This window comes from Uloborus diversus, chromosome 1 (genome assembly GCF_026930045.1).
Source record: "Uloborus diversus isolate 005 chromosome 1, Udiv.v.3.1, whole genome shotgun sequence".
Taxonomy (NCBI): domain Eukaryota; kingdom Metazoa; phylum Arthropoda; class Arachnida; order Araneae; family Uloboridae; genus Uloborus; species Uloborus diversus.
In genome coordinates this window covers 264,865,997-264,883,520 of record NC_072731.1, presented here as the reverse complement: position 1 = coordinate 264,883,520, position 17,524 = coordinate 264,865,997, and the positions used below count along the sequence as shown (strand labels likewise).

Here is a 17,524-nt window from a genome sequence, read left to right as displayed (position 1 = left end):
TTAAAAATAAATAAATAGACAAATAAAAAATAGATTTAAGAATGTAAATAAAATTAAAAAAGAACTAAAAAGCAAAAAAATAAAATAAAATAAATAAATAAAAATATTTTTAAAAAAAAGAAAATTAAAAGAGAGAGTAAAAAATATAAAAAATAAAAAGAGAGAAAGAGTTGAGAAAAATTTTGGGGGAGGGGGATTTGCGCCATTGAACTTGGGGGGGGGGGGGATGGGCACCCCTAGCAACGGCCATATTCACCAGCCCAGTTGAACCTCAGTAAAATACCTGAACAGCGAATTGGGCCCTTCTTCAATCAATCAGAAAGCTTCTTTCGTCGGCTCGAGTGTCAGACGGAAGCTCAAGTTATGTGATGAATGAAGCCTTTAAACATTGCACTGAAACATTTTAACGAAACATCCTTTAATGACTTCCAATAATTAAATTAGCTACCACTGTGAATGTTCTTTTTTTTTTTTCTTTCTTTTTTTTTTTTTTCTTTTTTTTTCCTACCTTACTTTGGTACCTTAAAAAGTAAGGAGAAATTCAGAATTGATTTCTAAAATATAACAATGTAAAACGATTTCATTATTTTATTTTGTTAATTTATAAGATTGCTTTTTTTTATTACGAATTTCAATTATATTTTACAGGCTCTCTGCAAAATCTACAAGATTATTTGTCTCAGGAATACTTTTCCTATATCGTGAATTTTCCGTTAGCAATTGACGCCTTATTTGTTTGTAGGTGAGTTCGCTATATTGTTGTGAATATTTTCCGTCATTTGCAAGCAATCGATATGTCTTATAAATATTGTTTGCATAAAAAACGGAAAAAATATTAATAACATGGCTGTCACATTTTTAGCGGATTTCTCTTGACATATCCTTTGTGGTATTCTTCCAGCAAGACCCAAAACGTAAAAGTGAGCTTATGCTACCTAATTGTGAAGCATTACATAAAGTAAGTTCGATTCAAAGAAATTAATTTGTTTATTCAATTATAAACCTTAAAACTATTTAATTGAAGACCTTAAAACCATTCGGTTGAAGACCTTAAAACCATTTAATTAAAGACCTTAAAACCATTTAATTGAAGACCTTAAAACCATTTAATTGAAGACCTTAAAATCATTTAATTGATGACCTTGAAACCATTTAATTGAAGACCTTAAAATCATTTAATTGAAGACCTTGAAACCATTTAATTGAAATCTTTTAGACTTTGCTTGCCGTTACTGATGACTATTGGAGTAATCATTTTACTACCACTTGTTGGTTCGGGACCTATGTGGGGAGAGTTCCTAACTGATGCCATTTCTTGCTGTCGGAATAACATATGGGCCCAGGTTGGAATGTACAGCAATTTTCTTGACATAAATGAGCAGGTAAATTTCACTCTTATTTGGTTTTTCAATCAAAATGCTTTTTATTTCGAAAAATGATGAATTTCTATAATTAGAAGCAACTTTTTTTTTCCATGATGAAAACTTTTAGAATTATAATTGATTATCAATGTACCTACTTTTTAGTAGTTCTACAGCTCTAAGTGACCAAATAAAAAGAAAAGAAACCGTTATGTCCAATTAGCATTTTTTCTGACTGAGTCTGAACGATGTACATAATCTATTAGATCTTTGTAACTCGTCTCTTCGCACAACAAATCAGCGAGGTATGTCAGCAGAGATATCACAAAGACAATTATCAGATTCAGAACAGGCCACTTTGGTGGCATGAAAATAAAAGCTAAAAATAATAATAATTTAAATTTTGACCTCTTTATTAATTAAAATTATGTTTTTCGCAATCACGAATGTGTGTATGTATGTAGGCATGTGTGCTTATGTGTGTGTGGGGGGTAGGTGTGTTTGTGTGTAGGGTGTATGTGTGTAGGCATGTGTGTTTGTGTCTGTGTGCAGGTATGAGTGTGTAGGTAGTTGTGTGTGTATGTGTAGGTGTCTGTATGTGTGCAGGCATGCGTGTGTGGGTAGTTGTGTGTGTATGTGTAGGTGTCTGTATGTATGCAGGTGTGTGTATGTGTGTAGGTGTATGTATGTGTGTGTGTGTGCATGTGTGTGTCGGTGTGTGTACGTATGCGCTTGTGTGTAGGATATGGACGCAACCTGGAGACGGTTTTAGCTAGAGGAGCAGCATCGTGAGGCGGCCGGTCGACGGTGATGCTGCAGAGGGTGCTGGTGGGAAAATAAAATCATAGGACATCAAAACAGTCAAATGAAAGCAATAAGCAATCGTGATTGCTTAAAAATTCCAGGACTAACGTAAAATGTAGAAATCGTCCCGGAGAGGAACTTTATTCAGGTTACATTTTCGACTGCCCAGCAATACTGACACTTTTTCTGAACTTCAAAATATTCCTATCTGACAGCGATCTCTACACAGAACATAAAGTACAGATGGCAATAGTAGTTACCAAAGCTCACGGATCCATTTGACTACTTGTTGGACATGACACCAACCAGATAAATAAATACCTTTGTGCTGAACAGTAAAGTAAGAATAAACAACGTTAGAAGAAGCACAAATTTGCCAGTTACAGCAAACATTACATTATTTTATTTATTATGTACACACAATTACATTTGCTGTAACAGGCTAATTTGTGCTTCTTCTAACGTTGATTGTTCTTACTTTATGACACCAACCATCCGAACTCCTCGACCAACGACGAACTCACTTCCAACCCTTCCGTCGGAATTATGAAATATTTAACCAAATATGTTTTATATTTGGTACACGGTGTACTATGGTAAAGAGTATCTTATAGACAAAATTTCAAGTTTGCGGGCAAAAAATAAAGAATCATGATGCGTCCAATATTCCGGGCATTCATTTTTGAAATAAATATTTCAGATGAAAAAAACGATGAAATATCAAACAAATTCATTGTAAAATGTTTTCCTAACAATAATGAAACATTGCATAAGCATTTAAAATAATTAATAAAAAATTATATAGTTTTTTAAATAAAAAAAATAGTTTGAATTTTGTTCACGGGTTTTCGCTATAGGAGCAGCATCGTGAGGAGCCGGTCAACGGTGATGCTGCAGAGGGTGCTGGCGAAAAATAAAATGATAGCACATCAAAACAGTAAAGTGAGAACAATAAGCAATCGTCATTGCTCAAAAAAAAGTCCATCCATGGTTGGAAAAATGAGCCACTCTCTTATCTTCCAATCCCTATAGGCTCGTGTTGCCAATCCCAAAACGAAAAATTATTTCTCTGATAATAATAAGCAGAATGTAAAGAGTCAACTACAAAAAAAAAACAAGTAATTTAATCAATTATTAAATGATTAGCAGCTGTTTAAAACTCATATCCGGTGTACCGGACACCAGGTCTGAATGGATCAAAGTTGAATTCCCATACATTTAACAAGTATCTACTGTTATGGCATTTTGTTAACTACAAGCGTCGCATCATCGAAAAATACCTGGCATAAAGAGCACCTTCATTAACTGTACCAGTTAATTTTCTCCCGAAGTCAACTGATTATAACATAGTTATGATTATTGTATAATTACGGATTTTACTAGTACAATAACTTATTTGTTTCGTTCCAGTGCTTTCCTCATCTTTGGTATGTGTCTTGCCTAGCGCAGCTGACGTTAATTGGAATTATTTTGTGCTGGATTTTGTCTAAGCAAGTATAATTTGTTATTCTCTTTCTCTGATTCACCTTTTGGACGGCAGATTAAAAAATGCAATTTGTATCATTACAATTCTTCCTTTTTTAGGAGCATGAAGCTTGGAGTGTTACTAGTAATATTGGGGATCGCATCATGTAACGCAGTGGTGGCAATAATTACTCACAGAAATGATTTACCACCATCTTACGTTGCATATTTTACAGAAGAGTAAGTTTAAAAATCAGATACAGCTATATAATTAGAAGTAGTTATGTGTAAAACTGTGTAACTTATAATTTACTTGATTACTCAGTTTGGCTTTTGAATGTTAAGAAACAAATTACCTAAATCGGAAAATATTTATCACTCATTTAAGGACCAGGGGACATATATGTCCCCAAAGTTCAAAGTTGATTTCATAAGTTATCGAATACAAAAAAAAAAAATCTACAAATTGTGTTTTTCCCCATGTTACTGGATCATCAAAATCGAAAACATAACAAAACGAAAGCTTTTGTTTGAAAAAATATACTATAGTTTTTATTTTATTTTTCATTAACTTAACTTTTTTTTTTTGCTTTTGAATTAACAATCATTTATTATTTTTTTATTTATTTTTTATGATTATCTTTTTCAAAAACATCACACATGTCCATGTTTCACCGCAAAGCTGATAGTCCTCTTAAGTTTGCATTTTAATAGAGAAATAAAGAGTGAATTTTGACAAAAAAAAAAAAAAAAATTGTGTGATATTTGTTGTGAAAAGGAGCATAGAGTAAAAAATGGGAAATACACATTATCAAACCTCATTTTAAGGTCACCCCTCATATGTTGTTGCTCTGTACATTTTGTTTTTGCTTCTATAACCGGTCCAGAGCCTCCATAGCTGCTTGACAGGTCACTTCGAGAAATCCTTACTAATAATAAAGCTGAAAGTTTGTGTCGCTGTATGTCTGTGTCTGGATGTCTGTTACGCGCATAGCGCCTAGACCGTTCGGCCGATTTTCATGAAATTTGGCACAAAGTTAGTTCGTAGCATAGGGGTGAGCACCACGAAGCGATTTTTCAAAAATTCGATTTTTCTCATTTTCTATTCCAATTTTAAGAACATTTTACCGAGCAAATTATCAGAACGTAAACGAACAAATTACCATAATATGGACGAGCAAACTATCATAACATGGACGAGCAAACTATCATAACATGGGCGTAGCAAATTGGCGAGAAATTCACCAGACATTATTTGTAAATATACAGACAAACCAAATGACCTTTTAATTTTCTACTCCGGGCAAAGCCGTGCGGGTACCACTAGTAATTCATAAAATTAATAAAACAATCTGTTTCTTTCAAGGATAAATTTCCTTCATGAGATTTCCTCAAATGATAGCACTCGGGTGGACCAGAATACAAAAGGCACTTCTTTCCTTCGCAAAAAGCCTCACTTCCTTCACTCTTCCTGCATTTCTTGAGGAAAAGGGTTAATTGGAAATTCAGCCTGGAAAGTAATCTCAAAGCACAAAACGTTGTTAGGTGGAGTAACTAAAATGACCAAATATTTATTTCCCTCAAAACGGGACATTTACCAATTTTAGGCATCAGTACGTATACAGGCGTCTCTCGTATAACACGGTACTTCTCCAACACGGTTTCGATATTACACGGTACGATTCTTTAATTGATAACTGTACGTTGCACCAGAGGAAAAATTTCTACGTACACAAAAACTAACCGTAATTCTACTTGTGTAAAAACAAGCCACACAACATCATTGAGTTTTTCAGACAAATTGCCATTTTTATTATCCTTCCATGGAACAAAACAAAAACTGCGCCCTCTTTAAATAAAAGTAGAAGTTGAGAATTAAAGTAGAAGTTATTAAAATAGAAATATAATCAAACAATAACTACACGGTTTTGATGTAACTCGAATTTTAAAGGAAGAAACTCAATTTTTGTTCAATACACTGCTAAAAAAAATATATGATAACAACTGTAATAAGTTTTTACTTTGTTTTTAATGAAACTTTTACGAAAAATTGTCTGTCTTGGGCTCAAAGTTTGGTTTCCCCGTATAACACTAACTTTTAAATACATACTTGATTTTTCTCATCCGTGTTTAAAAGCAAAAAGGTGAATATTATTTTGTTTCCAATGCATTGTAAGAAAATAAGATTAGGATTAAACATAAGCTAAATTTGGCAAACGATAAATAAAAAATGTAGTCGAAACAAAATATGAAATAAAATAAATGGAATAATTCTATTTATTTCATTATAAATTTCGTTTTGGTATTGTTGCTCAGACAAACTTTATTGCTACACAAAAGCTCAGATTTTTTTTCCTTATGGAATGCGTTTTGTTCTTAGTACAAAAAGAAAAGCGGATAAAGTTTTTCCTTGTTGTGCATAACAGTTTTAATTTGAGGTATAAAATAATTAAGTTTTATCGTTTATATCAACTCTTATTTTTAAATCAGTCGGTCTTTGTGTGTTCTGGTTGCCAGTTCTCGTTTGTATGTTCTGTTGAGCCGAAATTTCAGCTATAATAAAATTTGGACCTTATTATTTGGTTTCGATAAAACACGGTACACATTCCTTGATTAACATTATTCAAAGGTTTCGTATAACACGGTTTCGATATAACACGGAACATGGTTTCGATACAACACGGTACACATTGATATGATTTATGATATGTACTTGATTAGTTAGGCTAAAAAATGAGTAAAAAAATATTTATAAAAAAGTCTCGTATAACACGGTTTCGATACTACACGGATAGAATTAACCGTGTTATACGAGGTAAAAAAATGTACCCCTGTATATTTAAAAAGAAATTCTAGTTTATTTACTAGGGGGGTCCACCCCCTGATCGCTCAGGCTCACCAACCCCCGAAGATTGCTTCGCAATCTTATTTGATTCGCAAAGATTTCAATCGTCTATCCGAGAGAATAAGGTTAAAAAACGTGTTACGAGTTCCGTTTGGAACAAAATGAAAATACCCCTCTCCTTCCTGTAGGAAACATAATTTAAGTAAAGAGCTCATAATTAGAACTCCATTCTGTTCCCACTCGAAGACAAAAGGAACTTGACAGTAATATACATAACCAAGACATTAAAGAAAAATAAATATCACTAAAGTGGCCGAATTGAAGCCAAAAAAAATTGCCAAATTTGTCGCCAAGCTGGCGACAAAACTTGACGATCAAAAGACTGGCGATATATCGCCAAGTGTCCGCAAAATTATAGCACCACTTGAGTTAACACCGAAATTAACAATGATTTCCTCCCAAAAAGGGGCAAAAGACCCCTTTAGAAACTCCCGAATGCAACCAAAAAGGGAGGTGCACAACTTGACCCCACTAGGAGTTTACGTACCAAATTAATTTCAACTTTCTAGGACATTCTGTTCTTGTGAGTTATGCGACATACATACGCACATACATACAGACGTACATACAGACGTCACGAGAAAACTCGTTTTTTTTTCTTGGGAATCGTCATTATGGATATTTCGCGTGTCTATACGTTCTTAGGCACTTATCCACGTGTGGTCGAGTCGAAAAAAAATCCCTCAGCATTCATTCGGGGGTGAGCAAAATGGAAATTAAGGTCGATTTTTGAGTGAAATTTTTTTCGCGAATACAATACTTCCTTTTTTTGTGAAAGGAAGTAAAAAAGCGGTTTGGAGAGCACTCCTTTCTCGGGTTCCAAAGAATTTGTACGAACTTGCACAGCTAAGGCGCTGCTGAGGATTACAAAACGGCAGTGTTGTACGTTTGAAAAAAATTGCTTTCAAACTCGTGGTTTCTAGTAATATATATTTCTTATGAATTGAGAAAATTGGAATAAGCTTTATATTTGATGCAGGAAAAAAAAAAATCTAACGACATGGAATGTTAAGGGGTGTGGGAAATATTTCATCCCTTAATTGGCACTTTACGTGAAATTTTAACTTAACAAGAAGTTCCGTCCAGAACTAAACGAGCCTACTTTCCGATAAACCAGTATTGTTTTTCTAGTATCTGATCAATATTCTCAAAATTAGCTAAAATCGCAAATTATTCTCAAAAACTTTTTAACAATTTTACCTGACTTCTATAAAGAAAATATACTTTGCTCATCTAAAGAAAAATATGAGAAAAAAAATAAAATAAAATAAAGGAACAAATTAAGTAGTAGCACCTTTTAAACAAGGCATTTAATACATTTTTATCCATTAAAAGACTCTTAATTCGCTTTCAAAAAGAAAAAAAATGAAAAATAATGACCTCATTAAAATCCGTCAAAAAAAATCGTTTGATTTTACCCTCTTCCCAAAAAATAATTTTAAAAATTTAATAAATGTACTTTCAAAGCAAATAAAAACAATAAATGTCAACTAATAAAATAATTATCATTATCAAAAAGAAAAAAAAATGGTCTTCGCATATCTTTATGTAGAAAAATAAGACTCAGAATTTCTGTGCCAAACAATGAATACATAAACTTTAGCGTGAAAATAAAAACAAATCATATCAACAATAATTATTTCAAAGTAAAAACCATAGCTGCGGAGTAGGAGTCGGAGTCAGACTCATTTCGGAGAAATAGAATCAGATTTGAGAGTTGAAGGTTTTTAATTCAAAGACTCAGAGTCGAAATCGGTCATTTTCCCTTACAGTCCCCGACTCTGTCAATATTGTCGGAATTGGAGTCAAACACTTCAAATTTCCAAAAGTCGGAGTCAGTCTACTGCCCTAAAATTCCAGGAGTCGGAGTCGGGAGTTAATCATTAAGAGCTACTTCCAACCAAATTCGTTTGAAGTCAATCCGCCTTTAAGTTCGGGATCTATATTGAATTTTATTTTCCCTGTAGGCGCTAATGTTAAAGGATTCGACTGTTCAAAATTGAACGGAAAATTGTTCAAATCAAAAATACATTTTCTATACATGTTCCTCATCAAAAGCTAGTTCCTACAAAGTTTGTTTGAAGCTAATTTGCCTCTAAGTTTGCAAAATTTATATTTGCCTTTAATTTCCCCGTGGACGATAATGTTAAGTTTTTTTCGAACTGTTCAAAATTAAACGGAAAATTGTTCGAATCAAAAAATGAAATATGGGAATGAGGTGCCCTAACCGAGATCGTTCGAATAAAAAAAATCTTGTTCAAATCGGGCAATTCTCTTAAAAGTTATTAGGGGGAGATAGATAGATATCTTTTCCCATCTCAATACCCTACTTTCAATGTCTTTAATTTTCCGATATTTATTTAATTATTTTATTTATTTTTGATATTTTTTTGAGCAATCACGATTGCTTATTGCTTTCATTTGACTGTTTTTGGCGTCCTATCATTTTATTTTCCCACCGCCACCCTCTGCACCATCACCGTCGACCGGCTCCTCACGATGCTGCTCCTATAGCGAAAGCCGTCTCCAGATTGCATCCATGTCCTACACACACGCGCATACATACACAACTACACACACACACGCACACTTACACACACGCACACATACACACAACTACCCACACATTCATGCCTGCACACAGACACAAACACACATGCCTACACACACATACACATACCCCCTACACACAAACACACATACCCCCCCCCCACACAAACACACACGCCTACATATACACACTCGTGATTGCGAAAAACATAATTTGAATTCAAAATGTCAAAATTCAAATTAATTTTGATTTTTTTTTTCGCGATATTTTTAAGATGCATTAAGCCTTCTTTCATGCTTTTATCTTCTTTCTCTGTCTTTTACTGGGAAAGTAGGCTAAAAACTGCACCACTGCTTGTGGACTCTCGCTGGTGAGCTAAATTGATTTTCGCAACCAGTTTGTTGCCACTCTCAACTTCAATTAGCAGACGTATGCTTCCAGCTCAGTTATTGAATATTCCCGACTATTAATCCATAACACAGGCGAAACTGCAGTCTGAACGTCAAAACCGGACTGTCGGCATTTTGCATGTAATGTCCAATTTGTTCACAAATACTGTTTAGTGTTTTTGCAATTTCTTTTTGACGTTTGAATTGCATTACAGGTCATCTAATTTGTTTTTCAAAATAAATTACTCGTTACCTTTGAGTCACTTTGGACCCTATGTGATTGGAATGTTGGTTGGAATTATTGTGGCTAAGGGAGCTCACCACAAAATAAGAACAGTAAGTTTCCGATATTTGGTTTTTTAACAATATGCAATATTTTAAGTAAGTTACTTACTGAACAGCGGTACAGTAATTACATCGGTAACTTACTGAAAATACCAAGCCTTGCCTTCAATCTTCAATGTAATATTTTCAGTAAGTTACCTACTGAACAGCGGTACAGTAAGTACATCGGTAACTTACTGAAAATACGAAGCCTTGCCTTCAATCTTCAATGTAATATTTTCAGTAAGTTACCTACTGAACAGCGGTACAGTAAGTACATCGGTAACTTACTGAAAATACCAAGCCTTGCCTTCAATCTTCAATGTAATATTTTCAGTAAGTTACCTACTGAACAGCGGTACAGTAAGTACATCGGTAACTTACTGAAAATACCAAGCCTTGCCTTCAATCTTCAATGTAATATTTTCAGTAAGTTACCTACTGAACAGCGGTACAGTAAGTACATCGGTAACTTACTGAAAATACCAAGCCTTGCCTTCAATCTTCAATGTAATATTTTCAGTAAGTTACCTACTGAACAGCGGTACAGTAAGTACATCGGTAACTTACTGAAAATACGAAGCCTTGCCTTCAATCTTCAATGTAATATTTTAAGTAAGTTACCTACTGAACAGCGGTACAGTAATTACATCGGTAACTTACTGAAAATACCAAGCCTTGCCTTCAATCTTCAATGTAATATTTTAAGTAAGTTACCTACTGAACAGCGGTACAGTAAGTACATCGGTAACTTACTGAAAATACGAAGCCTTGCCTTCAATCTTCAATGTAATATTTTAAGTAAGTTACCTACTGAACAGCGGTACAGTAAGTACATCGGTAACTTACTGAAAATACGAAGCCTTGCCTTCAATCTTCAATGTAATATTTTAAGTAAGTTACTTACTGAACAGCGGTACAGTAATTACATCGGTAACTTACTGAAAATACCAAGCCTTGCCTTCAATCTTCAATGTAATATTTTCAGTAAGTTACCTACTGAACAGCGGTACAGTAAGTACATCGGTAACTTACTGAAAATACGAAGCCTTGCCTTCAATCTTCAATGTAATATTTTCAGTAAGTTACCTACTGAACAGCGGTACAGTAAGTACATCGGTAACTTACTGAAAATACCAAGCCTTGCCTTCAATCTTCAATGTAATATTTTCAGTAAGTTACCTACTGAACAGCGGTACAGTAAGTACATCGGTAACTTACTGAAAATACCAAGCCTTGCCTTCAATCTTCAATGTAATATTTTCAGTAAGTTACCTACTGAACAGCGGTACAGTAAGTACATCGGTAACTTACTGAAAATACCAAGCCTTGCCTTCAATCTTCAATGTAATATTTTCAGTAAGTTACCTACTGAACAGCGGTACAGTAAGTACATCGGTAACTTACTGAAAATACCAAGCCTTGCCTTCAATCTTCAATGTAATATTTTCAGTAAGTTACCTACTGAACAGCGGTACAGTAAGTACATCGGTAACTTACTGAAAATACCAAGCCTTGCCTTCAATCTTCAATGTAATATTTTCAGTAAGTTACCTACTGAACAGCGGTACAGTAAGTACATCGGTAACTTACTGAAAATACCAAGCCTTGCCTTCAATCTTCAATGTAATATTTTCAGTAAGTTACCTACTGAACAGCGGTACAGTAAGTACATCGGTAACTTACTGAAAATACCAAGCCTTGCCTTCAATCTTCGAGTTGAACCGAACCATTGTTTCGGTCACTCGAATGGTCAGCGTCAATTCCATATTAGCTTCCAGTTTGTTTGGCTATCTTGGCTCCCTTAATAGTTTTTCCACCTCCAGCTCCGTCACTTTCTATTCTGTGCTGTTGCGTGCTAATAAGGACGAAACTGCAGTCTTCGGATGGAATGACTGAGCTGGCGGTGTATTTTATGAATATATGTAATATTATTTGAAGCTTAAGCACATTATTAGTATATAAAAAATTTTAGGTACTTTTTTATTCTATTTTGATTATTTTCAAACGTTTAAAATTGATTGGAATTCGTGCCCAGATATATAATTGTTATAATTAGAGTATCTTGCTTGTAGGAGAAATGCTTCTGAAAAGTTTAACGATACAAAACAGCGTTCGCTTCAACACTGCAAAAAAAAAAAAAAAAATCCTAAACGTTCCTAAATATGCGCTGCTGCGGTGCACTCTTATGATTCTTTTTCTGTGGTTCTTAAAAGCTGTTCTGGGTGGTTTACAAACCTCTTACTGTAATTTTAAAGATCACATCTGAGTATTTTTCAAAAAGTGTTCTAGAATATTCAGAAACTTTTCCAGAATTCCAGAAATATTAGTACAGTGAAACCTGTGTAAGTTGACCACTTGCGGTGCAGTACTTTGGTGGTCAACTTAGACAGGTGGCCAACTTATAAAGGGGAAAGGGGATATAGATTTTTTTTTTTTTTTTTGTCATTTCTTGCACCATGTATTCATTTTTTGACTAATTGACGCTTACTCTTTCCGTTCAATTCACTTTCATTGTTTAACATTACTTTGAAACAATAATTTAAAATGTTATTCAAATAATTTTAGAGGTTATTTTCTCAGAATGACGTATAATGTGTCATGTAAATTTAAAATTTTAGTAAATTTATCAAAAAAAATTCATTGTTTATAAAATGTTATTTTATATTAATACATAGCTAATAAAAAATAAAAAAAATTTCGTTTATTTTTTTTCTCATATACATTTAATACATTTGTAACCATGATGATCTACTTTTCAACAAAATAACTCTTTATTGAAGTTTGGCGCACCTATTAGACACTAGTTTTGGAAATTCCATATGTGTCAGCTAATTTTCTCTGGAGTTGAAAATGAAAATGTGCTATTTCTTAATCTCTTGCACCAGAAACAATGCAATGCAAGTAACTTTTACTCTAGCACAATTCCAGTGATGCCACGAAATATTGCAACTGGAAAAAATACTTTGTACTTTTCTACTGACACATGCTTTCATTGAACAGAGTACAAAAGGTCATCTCAAATAGAACAACAAAAGAAAAACAAGTTTGGAGAACAAAAGTGTTCTTAGTAGTTTTCCAATGTGGTTAAACTTACAAGGAGGTTTAGTTATGATGCTGTTTTATATAGTTCGTAAAATGCTGGTCTGGCATCAAAAATATTCTTGGAAAGCTATAAAAAAAATAACATAAAATAATTTGCTGAATTAAGCTTTAAAAAATAAACCAAGTGGTCGACTTACAAACCGTTTCTTACAATACTCCAAACCAAATTTGGGGTACATTAGTGTTCAAGATAGACAGGTCGTCAAGTTACAGAGGTTTTCCTTCATTATACAAGATAGAACTAATTCCGTTCCTGACAAAAGCGGTCAATATAGACAGGTGGTCAACTTTACAGGTTTTGCTGTACTACATTTTTTTACAGTGGTAATTAATCAGTTTTTCATTTTCAGTGTTTGTCCGGGATCATTTGGATCGCTTGCATAGCTCTGATCTATGGCTTGATGTACGTGTTGTACGTTCATCGTACCGACGCACTGGGAGCTTATTGGTCTGCGATCTACGCTGGAAATCACAGGACGGTTTTTGGACTGTGCGTGGCTTGGGTACTGGTCGCTTGTGCTTTTGACACTGGAGGTAACACCACGGGATCGTTATTATTGTTTTTATTATTGTTTAAAAATCATAACCATGATTATTGTTATTATTGCTGTTCTAATAAAAATAATGCTAACAATAATCCATTACTATTGTTAGTTCTGCTGCAAAAATTATAATAATGATCCATTATTATTCTTATTGCGGTTCTAATGATTATAATAGGAATAACAATAATGCAACATTAATATTATAAACATGATATTGAATATACATTATTTTTATCATTCTTATTAGGACTATCGATTATTATTGCCACCGATTTGTTAGTAATTAGAAAAACGATTAATTTTTATTATTATCATTATTATTATTATTATGACAATCCATTATTATTATCATTGAATAATCCAATAATAATATTAATAACAATAATCCACCATTAATATTATAAACATGATAATGACTATACATTATTTTTATCGTTCTTATTAGGACTATCGATTATTATTACCACTGTTGTGTTAGTAATAAGAAAAACGATTCATTTTTATTATTATCATTATTTTTATTAAGACAATCCATTATTACTCTCATCAAAATGACTAAGTTATTTTTATCGTTCTAATTATGACAATCGATTATCACTACCACAGTTGTAATAAAAATAATAATGAACGATCCATCATTATTAGTATTATTATTACTCTCATCATTATGCCAATCCTTTATTTATCGTAGTTGTTCTAATGATAATAGGAATTACCATCCATTATTACTAATTTTTATTTATTTTTTATTGCAAAAGCACTTGATCTTTCATCAATGGTTTTCATGTATCGCAGATACATGAGATTGGAGCTAAAAGTTAAATCAAATAAACTATGATAACAATTTTTAAAATGTGTTAAACAGTAAAATTACCAACAGCAAAACAATAAAAAAATACAAGAATTTGAAGAAGAAAAACTATTTTATTTCATGAAATACAAAATTCATCCATTATTATTATTATTATTATTATTATCATTATTATCATTATGATTATTATCATTATTATTTTTAAAAATCACAGTCCATACTTTTTCAATTTTTCTAATCATATTATATCATTTTCCCGAGGAACAAAGCATTTTCTTCGTGAATACGTTGTTTATGATAAGTATAAAATTTTTATTGCTAGTTGTCAAATACTTGCAATTGAAATAAGGCTTTTAAAAGGATTTTAAATTCTTTCTCATAAATCTACATTTGCGACTCAGCCCATTTTTTTTTTATTTTTTATTTTTTTTTTTTTGAGCAATCACGATTGCTTATTGTTCTCATTTGACTGTTTTTGGCGTCCTATCATTTTATTTTCCCACCGCCACCCTCCACACCATCACCTCACCATCGACAACCTCCTCACGATGCTGCTCCTATAGCGAAAGCCGCCTCCAGGTTGCATCCATGTCCTACTCACACGCGCTTACATACACAACTACACACAAACACATACACACACATACATAAACGCATACACACACAAACACATGACACACACGCATACATACAGACACCTACATATACACACACATACACACAACTACCCACACATTCATGCCTGCACACAGACACAAACACATAAGCCTACACACACACACACACATACCCCCCCCCCCACACACACAACTACCCACACACTTATGCCAGCACACAGACACAAACATACATGCCTATACACACATATTCATACCCCCTACACACAAACACACATACCCGCCACACACAAACACACACGCCTACATACACACACTCGTGATTGCGAAAAACATAATTTGAATTCAAGATGTCAAAATTCAAATTAATTTTTCTTTTTTTTTTTTAATTTTTAATTTTAGTTACTTGTTAATTTTAATTATGTGTTTTTCACGAAGAGTAAAATATTATTTTTCATGAATACGTTTTTATGACAAGTATTAAATTTTTCTTACTAGTCAAAAGAATAAATCGGTATTAAAATTTTCTTAAAGAGGTAAATGTCTTTATTCTTCTAGGTTTCGTGAATGCTATATTTTCTTGGAGGATATTCGACCCGTTGTACAGACTTAGCTATTATTCGTATCTCCTTCACGTCGTCATCATCGCTTTCACACTCGGAACAGCGAGAACCATTCACCATTATGACCACTGGGAATTGGTAAGCAGACTTCCTGTTCGTAAGCCCCATCTTTGCGTGATCTGAAACCGTAATCAGCTGCTATAAACAAGGCTGAGAGCATTCTTGTTGGTCATGAAAACAGGCGTTTCGCAAAAAATGGTTACAATCTTGTCTATGTATAAAACCAGGGCCGCCGAGAGCCAAGGCTTGCCCCTTCTCATTGTGGTTGCCTTCCCCTTCCCATAAAACTTTTTAAATTTATACTTCTTAGAATCTAAGCGCTCAAGTCCCCTCCTCAAGGGTGGAGTCTTTAGTTTCCCGGCTAGGCTGACATTGCCTCTCGTCGGCCCTGTATATAACCGACAAGATATTTTGATAATTGTTATATTTAAGTATTTTGAACAGATAACTACAATCTGATGCTGAAATAAATAAGATCAGTCAAGTAAAGAGATGCACCGTTTATACGTTTCTCTTTTATACGTTTTTATCATTTATACGTTTTTTAACCCCTTCAGTCGGAATTATGAAATATTGGACTAAAAGTGTTGATATTTGGTACACAGTGTACTATGGTAAAGGGTATCTTGTAGACAAAATTTTGAGTTTGTAGGAGAAAAATTAAAAGAGTTATGGCACGTCCAATATTCCGGTCTTATATTTTTAAAATCAATATTTCTACACAAAAACGATAAAATACCGAACAAACTTCATTATAAAATGTTCTACAAACAATTATGAAACATAATATAAGCGTTTGAAACGATCAATTAAAAATTGTATATTTTTAAAAAAATCAGGAAGAAACCTCGCTTTTCAGATGAAAATCCATGGTTGGGAAAATGAGCCACTCTCTACCTCTCAATCCTTATATGCCAGTGTTGTCAATCCCCAAACGAAAAATTACTTCACAGATTATAATAAGTAGAATTTAAAGAGTCAACTACAAAAAAAAAAAAAAAATCAACTAATTAAATCAATTATTAAATGATTAGCAGCTGTTTAAAGTGTATGTCCGGTATACCGGACACCAGGTCTGAAGGGGTTAAATTGGTCCCTAGAGAGTCCAAGCCACATTAGCGTATACCTATTATACGTTTTTTCATTTGTACGCTTTTCATGCAGTCCCTTCAGAAACGTATAAACGGTGCTTCACTGTATGTATCAATTAAATGGTTTTTGCAGGAAAGTAGCGTGTATTGCTCTCTGAAACATTATGATAAATTTAAAATTGCACAATTATTGAGAAATGCAGATACGTGTTTTAGGGGTGACAAGGAACTCTAAAAAAAAATAACATCTAAGAGAAAACAACCTACAGAATTGTTTTGTGTGAAGCGATTTTTTAACTTTTTGCACAATGGTAAATATATGATGAATTAACCAAAAATAAATTAATTTCAAAATCAATTAATTTACTGAAGCCTGGTTGCAGAAATAACCTGACGTTTCCACGTGCGAAGTTTGTCGCAGATTCTTGAAAATTGATTCTCTCTCTTTTCTGCAGACTATATCTTAGGAGGGGGGGAGTCTAAATTTTTCAAAGAAAATGCATTAAATGATTTTTTTTTTTTTTTTCAAAATACTTTTTGTTATTATTGTTTATTTTCTCCCTTTTTTTTCTGAATCATGCCATCGTTTCGGAATTGGGGGCCCCTAAGCTAGATAAAGGATAAATCCAGATCTTCCCAAGAATTGCTGCATTCGGTTGCATACATGCATGCGCTAAGTCTGAGCTGAGCGTAGGTAGCGAAAGCGAAATAAATGCGGCAGGCGTTACTTTAGTGCTGCCATCTATTATTAGAACTAAATACTTATAAAAAATTTAAAGAAATTTAACAGAATTTCAATATTCTAAATTTCGTACAAATGTAAATTTTGCATCCATATTTATTTTCAAGCCGCTCTTGGTACTACAGTTTACATAATTTTTAATAACAGTTCTGTCTTCCTGTCGAGATGACATTTTCTCAGAGAATGCTACCA

At 33.4% G+C, this 17,524-nt stretch overlaps 1 protein-coding gene across 1 annotated transcript in view; it reads left to right on the top strand.

Annotated features, from left to right (window-relative positions):
* Positions 1–17,524, top strand: part of LOC129227420 (nose resistant to fluoxetine protein 6-like) — a 59,193-nt gene that overhangs the window by 37,517 nt on the left and 4,152 nt on the right. Inside the window, exons 7-14 of the mRNA XM_054861977.1 lie at positions 649–742; positions 863–958; positions 1,217–1,382; positions 3,576–3,655; positions 3,750–3,869; positions 9,690–9,810; positions 13,254–13,437; positions 15,435–15,577. Of these exons, the coding sequence (XP_054717952.1) occupies positions 649–742; positions 863–958; positions 1,217–1,382; positions 3,576–3,655; positions 3,750–3,869; positions 9,690–9,810; positions 13,254–13,437; positions 15,435–15,577 (1,004 nt within the window). The remainder of the gene's footprint in view (positions 1–648; positions 743–862; positions 959–1,216; positions 1,383–3,575; positions 3,656–3,749; positions 3,870–9,689; positions 9,811–13,253; positions 13,438–15,434; positions 15,578–17,524) is intronic.